This window comes from Amblyomma mixtum, chromosome 1 (assembly GCF_055824585.1).
Source record: "Amblyomma mixtum isolate Tamu chromosome 1, ASM5582458v1, whole genome shotgun sequence".
NCBI classification, from domain to species: Eukaryota; Metazoa; Arthropoda; class Arachnida; order Ixodida; family Ixodidae; genus Amblyomma; species Amblyomma mixtum.
In genome coordinates, this window is record NC_143012.1 from 172,004,337 (window position 1) to 172,023,413 (window position 19,077).

The window sequence follows — 19,077 nt, forward strand, 5'->3', positions numbered from 1 at the left end:
TAAATAAATAAAACCGAGTACGAAAGTCGTCGAGCTCAGGAATCGAAGCCCGGTCTTCAGAGTGCGAGACGAGCATGCTATCCACTCCGCCATGCCAGCTTTTTTTTTCTTCATTTTCGAGATTGACATGAAAACAATAAGACCACTTCTGCTACACTTGAGCTGATACGGGTGAAGTTAAAATTTCTTAAGTTTCACTAGATCATCTAGTAGTGTTACCCACTGGGGTGGGTCACGCTGCGCCTGGTAACATTCCCGCAGATAAACAGCACTTTCAACAAAGTTCTCACGTGTACTACGAGTGTTTATATCAGCATGCCTTACTTGCATTCGCGCTTTCCGCACGCTGTGGAGGCCAAGAAGCATTAATAAGTCATAGGGTACCTCTTTGCGATCAACTGGTAGAAATCTGATCCCATAAGGGTGCAGTGGTAGTTCTTTCTTGATGGTTCTCTGCAGGACATCCCAGAAAAGTATGGCGTCCCAGCAGTCTAGGAAAACATGTTCAATTGTCTCCGGCTGCTTACATAAGAGGCAATTTGTTGTCCATGGGACAAAGATTCCTTTTTCATGAAGCCAGGTTTTAACGGGTAGTGTATTAGAGTGCAATTTGAAAAAGAATGTTTTCACTGTCGGCCGGACCGGCATCATTTTCACCCGTTTTAAAATATCCTGCCATGGGCCTCCACGGTAAGGAGCACGATACAAAGGTGGCGGCAGCATAATATCAACCAAATCCTTATACAGCTTCTTTTTCGGAACGTTATACAGGTATTGTAGTGTAAAACGCACTTCCAACAACCTGAAGGAAAGGACAACCTCACGCAAATATCCGTTTACAGCACCACACATGTTTTCACACGATGACACTATGATTCCGGGGAGCAGCCTTTGCAACCGCATTTGCATAACAGTTCTCAACAATATGTCATTTTGATCACGAAGGAAAATAAAGCGCGACACCACTTGACGCAAAAACAAATGAACCAGTCCAACGCCACCGCTTTTGACTGAAATAAACAAGTTTGTTCGCCTGGTTTTCTCCCAGGTCGACGTCCAAAGAAAAACTGCAAACACTCGATGGATTTTTTGAATATTGCTGCGCGACGCACAGAGCACATTCATCACGTACCATACCTTAGAAATCAAGAAAACATTGCACACAAAGGCACGTGAAAAGATTGACAGCTGCCTTCCTTGCGCGTCCGCTTTCTCTCTTGCCTTTAACGTCTCCTCGTTCCAGTGTGTGCTGGGATCGCGATAACTTTTTAGGGGCACCCCAAGGTACCGCGTCGGTAAGTCAGTCCATTGCAGTCGAGAAAAAAATCTGGTGGAATATCCCATTCCCCATGCCAATATCCTGAGCTTTTTCCCCAGTTTATCTGACATCCAGTTTGGTCGCAGAACTTTTCGACCATATTCGTAGCTTCACGAATGCTGTCTCTGTGCAAAATACCGCTATGTCGTCCGCGTATGCAAGGATTTTCGCTTCGGCTGCCTGAAGCTTGAATCCAGAAATGCAGTCACTGTTAAGAATGGCCAAGCACAACGGCTCGAGATATACTGCAAAAAGCAGGGGAGAGAGCGGGCATCCTTGTCTCACCGACGAGCGTACTATGAGGCTGTTGGTAAGTTGGCCGTTAACTATAATTCTCATCGTACAATTTGCATAAGCCATTGTTACCCCTTCTAATATTACGTTACGCAGGTTGGCATGCTCTAGAATGGAGAAAAGAATGTCATGAGAAACACGGTCGAAACCTTTTGCTAAATCTAGCTGCATCATAGCTACTTGACTGCCAAGCGCGTCAACGAATTCTAATACGCTTCGTGCAACATGTATATTTGTGGCAATGCTGCGACCTTTGATGCCACAGGTTTGATGCGGCCCAACTAACTTGGTGATTACACTTTGCAATCTGCTGGCTAAAATCTTCATGAATACCTTGTAATCCACATTTGTGAGGCTGATTGGTCTGTAGGACCCCACCAACATACGTTTCTCCGTGTCATCAGTCTTGGGAATTAAAACAATGTGGGAGGTAGTAAAAGACAATAGAACTTGATTATTTTCATAAGCTTTTGTTAATACTTTGAGCATCAGTTGAGCGACGTAGTGTTTGAATGTTTTGAAGAATATAGCACTCAACCCATGTGGCCCAGGGGCTTTCCCAGATGGTAGGTCGTCTATTGCTTTTTCTATATCCTGCAAGGTAATTGGCAGCTCTAGGCGCTGCTTGATTTCATCGTCAAGTGTTGGCATCAATTGTAAGAAGTTTACATGAAAACCTTCTACAGTCTGGCGCTTGTTACTGAAAATGTCTGTGAAGTGGTCCACAAAGGCGTTCTGAATATCTCCTGGATCGCTGGTAATTGCGTCTCCGTAGCTTATCTTTCTCATTTCTTTCTGGCAAGCGTACCGTTTTTCGTCCGCGAGCGCTCGCTTTGTAGGCGTTTCGCCTGCCCACAATTTTTCGGACCTTGCACGTACGACAGCAGCTTTATATTTTTCTGTGTCATTGCGTTCCAGTTCGCATTTCACATCTCTGATTTCTTTTGTGAACATTCCAGGAGCTGTGCTTTCCATGTTCAGCAAGCATTCCAGTTTAGCGTGCAGGGTTCTTTCTTTTTCTTTTTCTTTATACCTAATCACACTGCTCCTTTCTATTGCTTTAATCTTCACCTGCTCTGAATCTTTCCCATTCCATTGCAAAAGAAACTGGTTGGGCAATAAGAATGTTCTCAAAATCAGCCTTAATTTTCATCACGAACTCTTCATCCTCCAAAAGTTTGGCATTCAGTTTCCACAAGTGCCAGTTAAAGCGTGCTTTCCTGCTCTTTTTTTCCCAAAAGTGGCACTCACAAGACAATGATCACTGAAAGACACTGGTTGTACATGATAACTAGAGCATAAGGGAACAAGATCAACTGACACATATACTCTGTCCAATCGCGCATGACTATCGCGCTGAAAGTGCGTGTATTCCGACAGCTCCCAGTGGAGAACACACTGCCAATATCCTCTAACCTGTAGTCACTAACAAATGCGGTCAGCATTTCAGCACTCTTATCTCTAAATTTTCTGCACTTAGCTCTGTCAACAGCCATGCAAACGCAATTGAAGTCCCCAAGAACAACCAAAATTTTGTCGCACTTGAACCATGACTCCAAGGATTCAAAAAAATTCTGACGCTCTCTTTCCACATTCGGAACATATACACAAATAACACGCCAACATAATTTCGAAAAGGTGAAATCAACAACCAAAAGACGGCCAATTTCACAAGAAAAAACCGACTCCACGCCTATACCCAAAGTGTTGCGTTTAAATAAGAGGCATCCACCAGATGCGCCTACAGAATGGCAAACGCAGACATGAAAATTTGCCTGAAAAGGAACCACCATGCGGTCGGCATGTTCCTCTGACTCTATCCTAGACTCTTGGACTGCTATCAGGTCTAGATCATTGTCTAAAAGGAGGCGGTGAAGCTGGTACTGCCGCCTTCTTGCTCCAAGCCCTCTGACATTGTGTGGCTACACGAAGTGGTGTGTCCAGCTTAAATACCATGTGTTATAGAGAGAGAAAACACGCTTCTGGCCGTCGCGTTCCTACCTCCGTGGTTGGTGTGGCTTTCGTCGGTGGAAGGTCCGCAGCGTCCGCATGACCATGCGGCTTCCCAATGTAACGTCCGGTGGCGATTGGAAGCACGTCGGAGGAGCAACCTCGATTTTTTTTTAAACACAGACACATCGCCGCTGCCGGACCATCTTGAAGATGATCGACGAAGAGTTGACATTCACACCAACACGGTCTCACTAGAGCTACGGAGGCGGTTTACCCGCCTGCCGCGTGTCAGCCGAAAAGATAGGCCGCGGCCGTAGCGTCGAGCGTCTGACTCCCGATGTCTTCGCCGGCGGTTCATCATTGCCCCCATCAGGCGGCATCTTCTCGCCTACGCTCTCGTCATGCGACCGCTTCGCTGCTGTCACAGCGGCCTCTTCCTTGCTTGTGTCCATGGCGACGTTGTCATCACTCTCCACGCTGCTCAGGGTGTCGAACGCGACTTCCGTCGCGTCCGTCTCCTGGCCACTGTCGTCTTGTTGAGAGCCATGCTCCACTGATGTTGCAGCTGCTACTTGACTTGTCGTCGTCGTCACCTTTTTTTGAAGAGGCGTCAACGTAGGTCCATCCTGCACAACTGGTTGCCCAGTTTTTTTGGCTGCCTCTTCCGCGTCCGCCTCATCCATCAGATGCTCGGACGAATCTTCACTGGTCCCAGGTCCTGCGATGTTCGCGTAAGTGCGAGAACACTGGCCTTCTTCATGGCCAAAACGCCGACAGGTTCCGCAACGCGGGACTCGGCACTCCCGACGAATGTGGCCCGTACTTCGGCAGCGAAGACACAAAGGGGGTCTTCGGGGTACCACAACGAGTGCCAACTCACCTCCGGCGTTCAGCTGGTGAGGCAAATCGTCAAGTTTAACACCGGCCTTCAACTTCAGGGTGACAAGCCTTGTGGTCGACCCCTTCTCTGAGACGCCTTTCACGCGCCAGCGTTCCCGGGCCACTTCTGCGACCTTCCCATACGGCGCAAGGGCGACACGCACGTCCTCGTCGGGCACGTTATGGAGCAGCCAATGGAGCTTGAGGCGCACTTCCTGGTTCGTCGGGTCGATCATTAAGCAGCGGCGTTCCTTCACGAGCAGCTCACCGACGCATGCAATCTTCCGCGCTGCATCGGCATCCTTCATTGTGATAGCCCAGACGTGGCTCATGCGATACGCCCCCAGGGCGATAACGTCAGGGAGCAGCGCATGCTGGGCTAACGCGTCTCGGAAATCTTCCACCCGGTAAGGATGGGCCGTGATGTCGGCGTGCAAAAAACGGTATTTAAAACAAAACGCCCTGTAGGCAGACCTGGCAGAACAACCTGGTAGGAACTTTCCTGTTCAGCAACCCTGTTTCCGCGGCCAGACAAGGCCGCTGAAGCCGCTCCTACGGAGCCCATGATCGCACGTCCGAACACTGCGGTGGCCGGAAGCTCCGCCATGCCAGATCGATGGTTTGGGAAGAACAAAGGTGCGTCTAGTGAATACGATGTCTTCGCTCACTCCCATCCTTCTCCCTTCCCTTCCGGCGAGGTGTATAAGTGTCCTGAGATATGAGAGACAGATAATTTCCTTTCCTCAAAAACCAATTTACCGACGAGCGAGGCGTAGAACCGAATGGGCGATGGCGTTCTATGAACTCCCTGGCAGCGTTGCAAGACGCTGTCGCGTTCCACTCTTAGAGGCGAAGCTTAACGTCTTAAACACACATCAGTGACCGCACTTTAGGTCAAAAAAGTGCCCCCCTGAATTTTGACGGGTGCCCAGCGATATATGAGAGACAATTCCCTTTCCTCAAATACAATTTTCATTTTCTTCATTACGGGCCATTTTTGCGTTTCTTCTTCCACTGCCACTTCCTCCCTTCCTCTACGGTGCGGTTGAGGTGTCCACAGAAATGACAAAGAATTACTGCGCCATTTCCTTTTCTCAAAAAGCGTTCAAAGGGCAAGGCATCGCGCCGAACGGATGGTGGCGTCCGTGGACTCCCTGGCAGCGCTACAACACGCTGTCTCGTTCCACTCCTAAAGGCGAACCTTAAGCGTCATTAATTAGCAGTTAATTAGTTTTCAGGCACTAATCAGTAATTAACCATTAATTAGTGATTTGTCATCACTTAGTAATTAGTACTGAATTACATGTGACGCCACCAATGCCACAGAAGCAGTCAAAGTGGTGCGGAAAACGCTTTCGCCTCTACGCACTTTAGACAGTCAGAGTGCCCCCTGAATTTTACTTGAAGGGGAACGGGGCGGATGCAGGCGTTTTCGGTGTTCATATGAGTGTATAGAATGGCAAATAGTTTCCCTAAATAAGTTAAAACACTTTCAGAAGGGAGAAAAAATTTTAGGGGACAATTAAGAGCTGCTTTAAAGATATGACCCTACAGCGTAATTTATTATTTGTCGTACATTCAGAAGGTCATTTTATACTTTACATTCATAGATTCCTGGGACTCCTCATACCCCTCCTGCCGCAGTGGTGCAGCGGTTAAGCTATGCGCTACTGCCCTGCGATGGCAGGTGCTCCCAGTGGTGGGCCTTGTGCACCCGAGTTCCACTTCCTGAGCGACCCGCCATTATTAACTGCCACGTGCCACAGTGGGCAGATTACGATGTAGCGGCAAGGTCACGTGACCAAGGTGGCCAGCCTTACCCCTAAGTTGTTCACTGGGGACCACCTGCCAGAGCCATGCTCGTTATTGTTCGCTTCCAACGCCGACGCCGACAGCCCCTACAGCCATTTTTGTGGAGAACGGGGCATTTAACACTATCGCGTTGAAATGCAATTCAACTAGCAAAAAAGAAAATTTTGGCATAACGCAATAAGTAATAAAGCCCAGGCGGAAGTAAGGCAGTAATACAGGATGTTCGGATAGCTGCTTAGAGTTACTGAAAAAAAAAACGCGGGAGTAATAAATTGCAGTGATTGTTCTTTCCCCTCGTTGGCCAGAGGTGGCGAACCTCTTCTTCAGCCGCCTCCCATAGTCTACCGCTAACACATCCCATTCAGCATTCTTGAGTGGGGCGACGGAGAATGCGGTGGATGGGCGCCTTTGTATCCCCGTATTCTACTCGTCTTTTGCGCTTTGCTGGCTGCGCAGACAGCGCACGCCGTGTAGAATGCAGAGAGAGACGCCGCAGCGACGGTGATGCAGTCGGACGGGCCCGGACATATGTTTCTAGCCTCCCTGCTGGCCATGCTACCGATGAGGCCATCGATTTGAGGCGTTCCTCGATAAACAGCTTTGCCCAGTGGCTATTTCTCAATGTTTGGTTCTTCGCACCTATAGCTGTGGCCCGAGCTACTGGAGATTCCTTGTCCCACCCCACGCTAGAGACCCCAGATTTTGGCACATCAATGTGAGGCCCCTCTGAGAGTTCAGCTGGGGACTCTAGGTCACGAAGAAGAGCATGGCATCCTACTGCAGATGCAGAATTCTGGTGTCCGTAGAATTCCATGCATGAAGGGTGGCTGGAGACCGAACTACATCACTGGTGGACCCTGGCAAGTACGCGAAGCCAAACCAGATGGCAGAGGCTTCCAAACACCATCGCCTCGAGCGCGACCGCAGGTGCGGCTTGGCGAGCGAGTTTCTCGCGAGGTGATCCAGATGTGCGTTTATGGTGTTACAGTTGACGACGGCCACACTTTCCAGTGCGCTCAGACAAGCCAGCCATTTGGCTCCGCACGAGAATAAGTGAACTGCTTTTGAGCTCCGACTATGCCCGCAGAAGCGTGATTGAACTTTGCAGTTATCTCATAACTGTGTTGCATGTAAGGCGGAGGATGCGAAATGAGAACGATGCCGTAGCGTGGTCGGTCCAAGCTCAAATTTCGGCAGCATGTAAATACCGGTCCCCGCCTCTTGCAGGCGAGGTGCGTCTACAGCGGAGTTGCAATAAGGGCTGAGGTAACTCGTGCACAGATGATCAGTTCACGAGCGAGCGGCTGCCGTTTGAAACGGGGGTGTGAATGAGTTGTCACAGATGCGCTCTCAGGGGCGCAGGTTACTGAAACCCAATAGATTGGCGGACGGAGCTAGTTGCGAGGAATTGAGAGCACATGCAAACTGTTGGTTTGGCAACCCCTCTAGAGGCTGCGTTCAGCAGTGCTTTCGATCATTAGCAGGAAGGCTCATTTTGTCAGTAGTAGGTATCGTGTATTTTTGCTCTAGCTGGTTTGGTGCCGGCTGGGAAGGAAATGTAGGGTGCGCAGGGCATTGTGATTTATGGAAAAATTTACGGCATAGACAGAGGCTAGAAATAGGACGACAAAATGAAAGGGACACTAAACTGGATTTCGCTTTTGAAGATGTCACACTAATGTCGTATGAGCAGTCAGAATGAATGAATATGGCCGCTCTCTTTTGAAGTGTTCCCAGCGCAATGGTAAGGTAAATTTGATGAGGGCTGTAAATGGGCGATGCGTATTGTTACTGTGACTTGACAAGATATTTATATGCTAGTAATTTTGCCTTTTGTGGAGCGTGATGAAGATGGCGTCGGAAAAACCCGAGCGTTTTACTGGCTCGAAATCTGGCTCATGATAAGTTGGCTGGAGATGGCTGGAAATTTGCATTGGTATATATTTTTTTTTGCTGTGACATTGTGATCTTGCGCATAATTCCGATGCGTAGATGATGATGGTGCGTGACTTTTTGTGTTCGGAAGAGCACCTCATACCGAACCTAGCTGATGAATCCGCACCGTAAACAGTGGTGGCTGGTTCAAAGGCAACGTTTATTGCTTTGATGCGTGTTAATAAAGGCGTTGTGCGAAACGGTTAGAGAAGGAGTGTGTGGAGAACTACAGTGGCGATAACTGTTGCCGTAAGCTTGCGTAACGTCATTCTGATGTAGCTCTAGCGAGATAGAGGGGCAACAGCCCTACGTTAACCTCTTCGACGTTTTAGGAAGCAAAAGACACGGAAAGGTTTGGTTTGGTTTGGGGGGTTTAACGTCCCAAAGCGACTTAGTCTAAGAGAGCCGTCGTAGAGAAGGGCTCCGGAAATTTCGGCCACCTGGTGTCCTTTAACGTGCACTGACATCGCACATAACACGAGCCTCTAGAATGTTGCCTCCATCGAAATTCGACCGCCGCGACCGGGATCGAATCCGCATCGTTCGTGTCAGCTGCCAAGCACAATAACCACTGAGCCTCCGCGGCGGACAAAAGAGAGAAAAGTCCGATAAAAGATTGTATGGGGTCCTTCTTAAAATCAGTGACTGCCAGCTGTGGGAATAGTCGACGTAGGCAAAAAGACGATGCTTGTTTTGAAATGTGGGTGCATGTGCATATCGGCGTGTATGCAGAAAAACTGTGCTAAACAGAATATAGAATACCCGACGGTCTTCCTTCATTTCTTGTCATTAATTAGCTATAAATGCGAAGTTATTCACAAGCAGATTCATATACTCAGTTGTCTGCTAAAAATTCAAAGAACTACCCTACCCCTGCGTATTACACGGATACTGCGCAACGTTAGCTGCATGAAATACTTCTAAGACCCACCCTTCAAATGGTGTTTGTAGAAGGGTCATGCGTGCTGCCAGCCGCACGCTTTGGATCGAGTAGGCTGTAGTGTTTTGGGCGGCGTTTGCCCACTTTTCTACTTCAGCTTTGGAGACTTGTTCAAGGCCCTCCTCGCAATAGTAGCAAAGTGCTCTCGTTAGCGAGCAATCGAGCGCTTATTTTCTCTGCCTAGTGCGCTGCGCATTCCCATTTCTGAAGAAGACTGCCACCTCTAAATTCATCCCACCCACAGCACTGCTCCGGTTGAGCAAGTGAACGCGCACCACGTATGCACAAATAGCGATTTTCCGAACCACCCACATCAGCATTGCGATGATGGAGGAAGACCGTTGCGAAAGGCGCATTTTCTGAATGACCACTTACCCTGGATGTGTGTGACAGAATTCCAAGCGGTACTTGTACTAGACTTTGTGTGCTAACATTGCCTTTTTTCTAGCATTCCTTGGTTCTTCGTAAATAGCTGTAGTACAGGTGCCCCAAAAGTAATACGGAGCATGCGAGCGGTGGCCGAAATGGAAAAAACTGCATGCCAGCGCGCTCTATCAGCAGATGCGCGGCAAAGAGCGAAGGGGCGCCGGCACATCCGGCTGACCCATCTCGATAACTTGATGCTCGCGTTATCGCCGCCACGAGCGAAGTTGCGCTGCTACCATCCCTGCCCGCCAGGGGCACTTTCAATACATCATGCAAGCGTTTGTTGTTTGGCCGCGCCGTGTCGAAAGTGGCGTTCGGCAGGTTGCACTTTTTGCTTTTTCAGGAATGCCACCATTTTCAGCCTGCGGGACCGCCGTGGGTCGCTCTTCGCTTCCCGGCGAGTTTGTGACAGTGAAAACTGAGCAAACTTCACGAAGGACACAACAAGGGAAGATGAGACACAGACGCTGATATAACCATGGAACGTCTTACTCTGATCGTCTTCCCTTTCTGCGTTCGTCATGAAGTTCGCGCTGCTATTGTCGTGATGAACAAGCTCGTGATGTGTTCGTGAAGTTTGTGCGCAACTGAACTAATTAAAGATCACTTCCGTTGGCACAAATTTGCTTTCTTGGAATGGAGGAAAAAAAGAGAAACAAAAAAACGAGCTTGTCTCTCATTTAGTCGTCCCCTGTCGGCTATATTTTACAAACATGCAAAGGAGAAAAGGACGACAGGGTGGAGGCGATTAAAAAAAAACAACTTCCACAGGCACTTTTCATGCAAACTCAAAGTTTAATGACGGGTAAAGCTCCCGCTCACGTTAATGACATCGACCATGCGTCGATGAAGGGACTCGTAAATGAGTCGACGTATCCGGGTTGCTCTCGAAGGTTGTCCAGTGTAAGAAAGTGAATTTGTGTGGAAGAAAATGGTCTTGAATTATTAGCCCACTAGCTAGCCGTTGAGCACATATTTTTATCAAAGACAGCACATGCATGCTACTGTTTTTGTTTTTTTGTTTGTCATGCGTTCCCTAGAGCGAAGCAAAGTTGTCACCGCATTTGCCAAAACGTTGCTCGAGTGCTTATACTCGTCAGCGCACAAACTCGCCGCCATGTGTATCAATGACTTCGGCTGCTCCACAGACAAAGATGATGTAGGACCTGACGAAGCGTAAAGCGCACGGTGCCGATGGCAAACATTTCTTCACGGCCCGGACGAACAGCAAACCATGAGGTATTGAAAGCGCCCCTGGCGGGCAGGGATGGTAGCAGCGCAGCTTCGCTCGTTGAAGCGATAACACGAGCATCAAGTTATCGAGATGGGTCAGCCGGATGTGCCGACGCCCCTTAGTCCTTTGCCGCGCATCTGCTGATAGAGCGCGCTGGCATGCAGTTTTTTCCATTTCTGCCACCGCTCGCATGCTCCGTATTACTTTTGGGGCACCTGTACATCCGTCCACGACTAAAAACGAATGACGGAAAGCGTGGCCGGGACTGCTGTCAGCGCCACAAAGCGGTAGTCACTGGTGCGAGATAATGCTCTCAGTATGCTTACGGTGGCGGACCATAGCTGGTTCGAAGCTCGCTTTGACTGCTTTTCCGCTTGTGCCTGATCGCCGCGTGGACACAGCGCTCGTGACGGGGGCATTTCTACGCTTTATGCTCATCGATGCGGCCTCCATTGCCCCGGCCACGCCGTTTGCAGTTTTCTTATCGCAGGAACCAGAAATTGCGCACTAAGCTGCACCGGTTCGCACCAGCTATCGTCAGCCACTGTAGACATACCGAGAGCATTATCTCGCACCCGACGACTATTGCTTCGTGGCGCTGACGGCAGTCCAGGCCATGCGTTCCGTCATTCGTGTGAAGTCTGTGGGCGGGTGTACTATCGTGCGCAAAAGTGAAGAGGAAACGGCTTCGACGGCAGGGGCGGCTGCGGGGCCGCACCGCGGCGCTGCTATCTCGCGCTGCGCGCTCGCTGCGAGATTTCCTCGCGTGACGCAAAACATTTCCCTCGCTCTTGGGCTGCTGCTTATCACGACTGACAAACTTTTAGTGCGTCGTTCGGCTCTTCTACTGCTGACGATCGCGTCGAAGGGGAGCGCGCATCGCAAGGAATTCAGGAATAGCGCAGTGGAGCTTTAGTGAAGCAAGCGGGCGGTGACGTTGCGTCCACTCACTTCACTCCGCAGCGGCAAAGGCCATTCTAATTGTAGCTGCAGTGACGTTTCGTATTTTCTCCACAAAGAAAGAAGAGTTGTATGTTTTTGTGTTGATTTGCGAACACGACTGCACGATATTTTCCCCTTCTAATCGAGGTGCTAGCGTAGTCAAATCGGCGATGTGCAACAAGCTTTTTCTCCATGAACCGGAAAGCACATTTCAAAAGATGATTCCTAATAGGGTCTTCAGTCATGAATGGCTACCGTTAGGCAGTGTTGCATTTTGCGCTGTGTCATTCGGTGGGTGAGTTCCTCCAGATCGGAAGTACGGAAAAGTGGAGAAATCCCACGCGCTGTGATCAGGTCTTTTGTCAGCGCCATAGGACGGCGTGTGCCTGAATGTGCAATGCGTCTGTCCTAAACTTGCTGCCCCGTTCACCAAAGCGTCTCAATAAAGCACGGAGTTTTGGATACGAAAGATGCAGAATGCTGACGAGGCTTGAATCGCTCGACACGACCCACGCCGACGACCGTTATTTTCGACATGCGGTTATTAACGCTATTGCTTTAAAATAAACCACTCTTCTTTCTGTGGGGAGAAAATACGAAACGTCACTGCAGCTACAATTAGAATGGCCTTTGCCGCTGCGGAGTGAAGTGAGTGGACGCAACGTCACCGCCCACTTGCTTCACTAAAGCGCCACTGCGCTATTCCTGAATTACTTGCGATGCGCGCTCCCCTTCGACGCGATCGTCAGCAGCAGAAGAGCCGAACTACGCACTAGAAGTTTGTCAGTCATGATAAGCAGCAGCCCGAGAGCGAGGGAAAAGTTTTGCGTCACGCGAGGCAATCTCGCAGCGAGCGCGCAGCGTGAGATAGCAGCGCCGCGGTGCGGCCCGGCCGCCGCTCCTGCAGTCGAAGCCGTGGTCTCTCCACTTTTGCGCACGATAGTAAATAAACTACTTAGGTACATAAAACACTATCTCTACATATGAATGCGGTGATTGGTGAGCGGTTTTAGGCGTCAGCTTAGCACCGTCGTGGATGTGGTTATCACTCTGAACTCAAGGAATGTTTATTTCTGCTACACAAAAGCACGTTGTCTCCTTTCACGTTCATAGTATGGCTCCCATTTCTTCTGCTTTCGCTGTTAATTATGCGTTAATTATAGTGTTTTTACGGCTGGCGCCCCTGTCAGGATTTTAGGCTATACTTCTATACTGTATTAAAGCGGGCAGAAACTAAGTCACGCCTCTGTTCACCATTATTTGGAAGGCAGGACTCATATGGGCTCATTTGCTTCATCAGCTGACAAACGGCAATAGGTGCACCTATGCACCGTATTTTTCCTTGCTGAATTCTGCCGAACTATCAAACAAACCATTCACCGTGTTTTTATCTTTCGCTGATAGGCCGCCTTGATGTGCTGAGTGTTTTAGATGCGCGGGTTCACTTTTCAGCACTGCCCAGTTTGGCGGAAAAACATATTTAGGAAACTGGTTTGGTTTATGGTTTATGGGGTTTAACGTCCCAAAGCGACTAAGGCTATGAGAGACGCCGTAGTGGAGGGCTCCGGAAATTTCGACCACCTGGGGTTCTTTAACGTGCACTGACATCGCACAGTACACGGGCCTCGAATTTCTCCTCCAAAAAAATTCAACCGCCGCGGCCGGGATCGAACCCGCGTCTTTCGGGATAGCAGCCGAGCACCATAGCCACTGAGCCACCGCGGCGGCATATTTAGGCAACTAATGTGCTTCGAGTATTTTATTTCGTGAATTGCCTCATAAAACTTAGAAAATTATTTTCAACACTAATGCAAAATTTCCTATGCATAGAAAAAGCTGAGGCACGGATACGCTACTCATTTCAGGTGTTTCCAAGATGTCCTTAATAGAAATGCGTACCGCCATTTGTTTCACAAAACAATCCTCGAAACGGATTGAAAGTGATGTAAATAAATTTATAGGGAATTCTTTGCATAATTTTCCTATTTTTAAGCATGCGAAACGTGCATGCAGTTTGAACTTCTAAAAAGTGTTAAGAAATTCCACTTTTAGGTAAAACTAACATGCGCAAAACTAAACAGTCCGGGCTTTCCACAAATTGCTTACAATCCGAAATACTCGCCGCGGGAGGCCAAGTTTCAAACATATAGCACCTTACAGCGTTCTCTAACACGCCTCCAAAATGGCGCGCCCAGGTTTATGCAGGAGTAGAACGTATCAGCGCGGGCACATGGCTACAATTTTGTCCTTTTTCCACATCATGCAAACAACTAGAAATCACCAAGCCATTTACGAACATTTGTGAGGGCGACGAATAGTGGCTCAGTAGCTCGACCAGACCTTATACTTTCAAGCAGATGACTCCGCTGTTCCCCTTACAGCGGCTACCTGCTGCTGTACGGTCTCCACGGTGTGAAGAACTCGCGAGGTGTCAAGGCGACCGCTGTCATCATCCTTCGACGCTGGTACAGGTGCGTACATTCGCCCGCGCTGCCTGCGGAAGCTGGATCCTCTTCTAAGAGGAGCCGCGGCAGGTGCCATTAAGCCTGTTTCTCCACCGTTTTCAGGAATCCTTTGAAGCTTTTCTTGAAAGAGTACATGAGCACCCACCCTTGCAAACCATGCAGTATCCCTCCGTATGTGCGGATTGTCCAAAAGAAAAAATTGCCAAGTGTTCTCTATCTGCTTTGTAACACGTTGAACTCGGCGAAAGCAACGCGGCTTGCCGTTCGGGATGATCATGGGCTTTCATAGTGACCGACAGTGGCTCTGCCCTACTGCCTCCCGTCTATGCCAAGTTGCTTATTAGAGCTCGCCAACGTTCTCTTTATTTAGCATAGTTTTTGTGAGTCTTATGTAGGCGGGCTTAATTTCATACGAACGGGGGGAGGCGGATGTGCAATGCAAATACGTGATCATTTAGCAGCTGTAACAGCTTTTGCTAAAAAACGTACATCAGTAAAAGCTTATGAAGTTGATGATAGGTGCACCCTGAGGATAGATGATGAAATTTTTAGTACCTTTGAGACAGTGTACCTAGCAGGGGTTGAAACTGACCGCATCATGGGCACTGCCGACCATCAGCTTCGCAAGCAATGCCAAATGGAGGGTTTCAGCTAGCCCTTCAAAAACAGCCGTCCGGCGTTGTAATTGTGGTTTGGAAGAGCTCCTGTGACTGATATCATTGTGTTGCAACGCTGCAGCGCTGCTCATAGTTTTTGAAGTAGCAGTTCACGAACAAGTCATGGCAGGAAAGCAGACATGTTGATGCGCTTGGAGCGCCTGTATTCAGAAAAGAAACCATTTTCCTATCAGAGTTTCCACAATCTGTGAAGAACTGTGGAAGTCTAAGAGATCATTTTGACACGGCCGCTCGATGCAAAGCGCAAAGCGAGGTGCGGCCAGCCACGTCGCGCCGCCGACAATAGGTGAGCATGTCCTGGCGGAGTTTACAGTCGCGGCCGCAGTTTTCGGTGGGGGCGCCACTGTTCGGGGACAGGTCCCGGGAGTGGACTCCCGAAGCGGTCCTTGCTTCGTCGTGTTCGAGCGCGTTTGAGTCATGTAAAACCGCGTTTGCGTCGTGTAAAACCGCGTTTGCCTTCCATATTCAATGCAAAATAAAAACCACTACTACTACTACTCACGTTCCTCATGTCTGCAGTGCTTTATTTGGATTTTCTGCTGTGCGCGTGAGTGAGCACGTTTGCCTCGCGTCTGCGGTGCTGGATTTTGACTTTTCGCGTGAATGAATGTTTGCCTCGTGTCTGCCGTGAACTCTTTGGGATTTTCGTGCATGCGTGTGTGGAGGTCAGGGACGTGCATGGGGCACGATGCCGCGCATCTGCCGTGTGCCACTGTCCGTCACAAACTCCAGAAAACAGCCAACTGTGAGATATCATGAGTTTCCCTCTGAACTACAGCGTCGAGAACCGTGGCTGAAAATATCGCTCGCCAAGGACTGTCAGGGAAAGGAAGAGAGTGGGTGCCAAGCGACAGGTCTCTGGTATGTTCCTTGCATTTTACAGAGAATGACTACAAAAAGTAAGGTCAAGGAAGGTTCTTGTGAATGGTTCCTTCCTTTCTTGTATGACCATGCAATAAAAGTGCCAAGTACTTTGTGGTTTTCTCGGCTGCAGGTGGGCGTATGAAGTTCCACAACTTCAGCTATGATCGTTTTTTTTATATATTGCAATAACTTGTGTATATAAGAGCCAAAATTCGACGTGACACGAAACGGAAATTTACTGCGTGTGACCAGCTGTGCGTGTCCGTCTCATTCACGGTCTACATGGGGTAGCGAGAAGTGAATAAAAAATTACCGACGATTACGTTACTTCCTAATGCGAAATTTGAGCGCAGCAAATAAGCTGTTTCACCTTTTCGATAGATTGAGGCAAAGAAATCGAGCAACACATGTATGCGCTATCACAGAATTTTTTTTTTATTTTTCACACGTATTCCTTTAACAAAGACTGCACTAACAGTTCTTGACAGTCATGAAGGAAGCTTTGTGGTCGGAGAAATAGACTGATATATGTTCGACTTGGTACACCAATGCTTGATTCTCATAGACGAGATCTATACAAGTGCCTCGCGAGGTTGTCACAGCCGTGGGACGCGTTACGAGCGAGAGGAACGGGATGTTCTCCCGCATAAGTGTTAGGAAATTGCTGTTTGTCTTTATGTCAACATTAAAGTCCCCCACTACTAACATCGGTGTGGATCGATGGACGGTTAATGCGAGTTGCAGGAAGTGCACGACGTCTTTCGTGAGTGCGGTAGGGGCGAAGTAGGCAGCTACTACCAGCAAGCCGTTGGGCAACTTTGCGGCGCACAGTTCGCCAACTTCATGTGACGTGCCAAACATTTCGACTGGTATTGCAGAGAGACCTGTGCGCAAGTAGATAGCGACTCCCGCCGCTCTGTTGTGGTCTCTGCGAGCACCACAGCAGTATAGGAAATCTATGATTTCGAGAGGCTCTTCGGGATCCATCCAGGTTTCAGCAAAGCAAAGTACAGAGGTATGGCGCAGAATGTGATCGTGGTGTACGTCCTTGGCATGTGCGGCAAGGGAGCGTACGTTAAGAATGTGGTTGTGAATGATGAATCAAGTGCTGCCAGTGAATGACGCGTCCATTGGCTGTCTGCGTGTGTTACTGATGTGTGGTTAACATGTTAAGCTTCGCCTGTAAGAGTGGAACGCGACAGCGTCTTGCAACGCTGCCAGGGAGTCCACAGAACGCCATCGCCAATTCGGCTGTACGCCTTGCTGGACGGTAAATTTATTTTTTGAGGAAAGGAAATGTATCTCTCTCGCATATCTGGGTGGACACCTGCACCTCGCCGTAAGGGGAAGGGGGAAGATGGGAGTGAACGAAGACGCCGTATTAGCTAGACGCGCCTTTGTTCATTCCAAACCATTCAGCTGGCATTACGGAGTGGCTAGCGTGCTCGTATCGCACTCCGGAGACCCTGGTTCGATTCCCCAACTCGACCAATTTCGTTCTCGGTTTTATTGATTTATGCGGTCTGACTAGAAAGGTTAATTAGGCTATTTCATATTTATATTCTTGTATTTCTATCCATCGTGTTCTGTCATTAACCTGTCAATTGTAGGAACTGTCTAGGATGTTCGACACAACGTATATGAAACGAGCAACGTCTTACTGAGTGGGGAAGTGCGTGGTGGAGGAGGGAACGCGGCTTCGTACTTATCTGTTTTTTTCAGCAGCGTTTCCTTCCGCGGACGCTGTTGTCGCTGCGGCGCGCGTCTTTCTTTTCTTTTCTTCTGACCTCTTCATTCTGCTCTATATTAATTAGGCTAATTGATTAATTAAGCAATTAACTAAACTCAGTCCAACTTAGTTGCAGCATCACTATACGATCCCTTTGATTGGTTGCATGGTTACTAGCCAAAGTACAATTGGCCCCATTTGAAATTCGCGCACTGTGACGTCACGAGCATTTCGACCAATTGAAAAGCGTGACATTGGGGGCGGAGCTGGTTACGAGGCCGACGCCGACGCCGACGCGAAACCCAGGAACGGACGCCAAAGAGCTGCGCTCTAAAATCAGGGAGCACTTTGACGATCTAAAGTGCGAAGAGGCGAAAGCCTTTAACCGCCTCTGTCGCTGCCCTCTGCTTGGCGACTGTTGAAGATCGTTTGGCGACTCTTGAACGCTTCCGTACGGCATCGCGAGCGCGTTTCGTAGCAGGCGACATTGGAGCGCGCGCGGGCTGCATCCTTCCTCGATCAACGTTCAGAGAGCACCTGAGAGAGCTCTGGGTGATACGACCATTGTGCAAACTTTTGACGTCAGTGCACATGCGCCGTTGTTAAACCACCTGAAAATTGCGCATGGGGCACTGTGCATGCGCAGTGTGCGCGTTTAGTGGGTATCATTAACTAATCATCATTACTGTTCGTACATCTACTGTTTCGCTCCTGTGCACCATTAGCAAGGTAATGGAGCACTTTATTTTTAAGCATATAAGCAGTTTTCTGGAAAATAATTTCTTTTCTGAGGGGCAGCACGGTTTTCGACGTGGCCTATCCACGGTTACGCAACTAATACACACTACTAATGATCTCATGGTAGCTTTGGATCAGGGTGGGCAAATTGATATACTGTTCCTCGACTTCGAAAAGCGTTTGACCGAGTCTGTCACAAAAGGTTATTATTTAAGCTAAAAAGTGTATTGCAAAGTGAACAAATTTTGAATTGGCTTGATTGTTACTTATCCAATCGACAACAGTATGTCTGCATTGAAAACTCACTTTCTTCATCTGCCCCTGTATTATCCGGTGTATCACAAGGTTCTGTCCTTGAACCTCTTCTTTTTCTGATCTATTTAAATGACCTGTCGTTGGATTCCTCTGTACAATGCCGGTTCTTCGCCGATGACTGCATCGTGTACCAGGTCATCGAATCTGTGCAAGATCAAATTGTGCTACGTGATTACCTCTCTGCAATTAACAGTTGGTGTCAATCCTGGCGTATGAACCTAAATGTCTCTAAATGTGCCCACATGATGGTCACAAGAAAGAAAAAACCGTTAATATATACTTACAAAATTATCAATGCTGATGTCAAGCGGGTTGACAAGTTCAAATATCTTGGTGTTATAATTGACTCCAAATTAACGTGGAACGCACATGTTGAATATGTTGTGTCGGCGTCACTAAAAAAGCTGTGGTTATTAAAGCACCGCATGAGGCACTGCACTAGTGCAACAAAACTTGCAGCATTCACGACACTCGTTAGGCCAATTCTTGATTATGCTGACACTGTTTGGGACCCTCATACTAAGAAAAACATCAATCACATTGAAGGGGTACAAAA

The 19,077-nt window shown here is 48.6% G+C and overlaps 1 protein-coding gene and 1 pseudogene across 1 annotated transcript in view; one reads left to right on the forward strand and one right to left on the reverse strand.

Annotated features, from left to right (window-relative positions):
• The window catches only part of LOC149369811 (O-acyltransferase like protein-like), a 119,872-nt gene that overhangs the window by 54,708 nt on the left and 46,087 nt on the right, over positions 1-19,077 (forward strand). Inside the window, exon 8 of the mRNA XM_089576511.1 lies at positions 14,115-14,204. Within this exon, the coding sequence (XP_089432637.1) occupies positions 14,115-14,204 (90 nt within the window). The remainder of the gene's footprint in view (positions 1-14,114; positions 14,205-19,077) is intronic.
• Positions 3,823-5,051, reverse strand: LOC149369812 (uncharacterized; annotated as a pseudogene).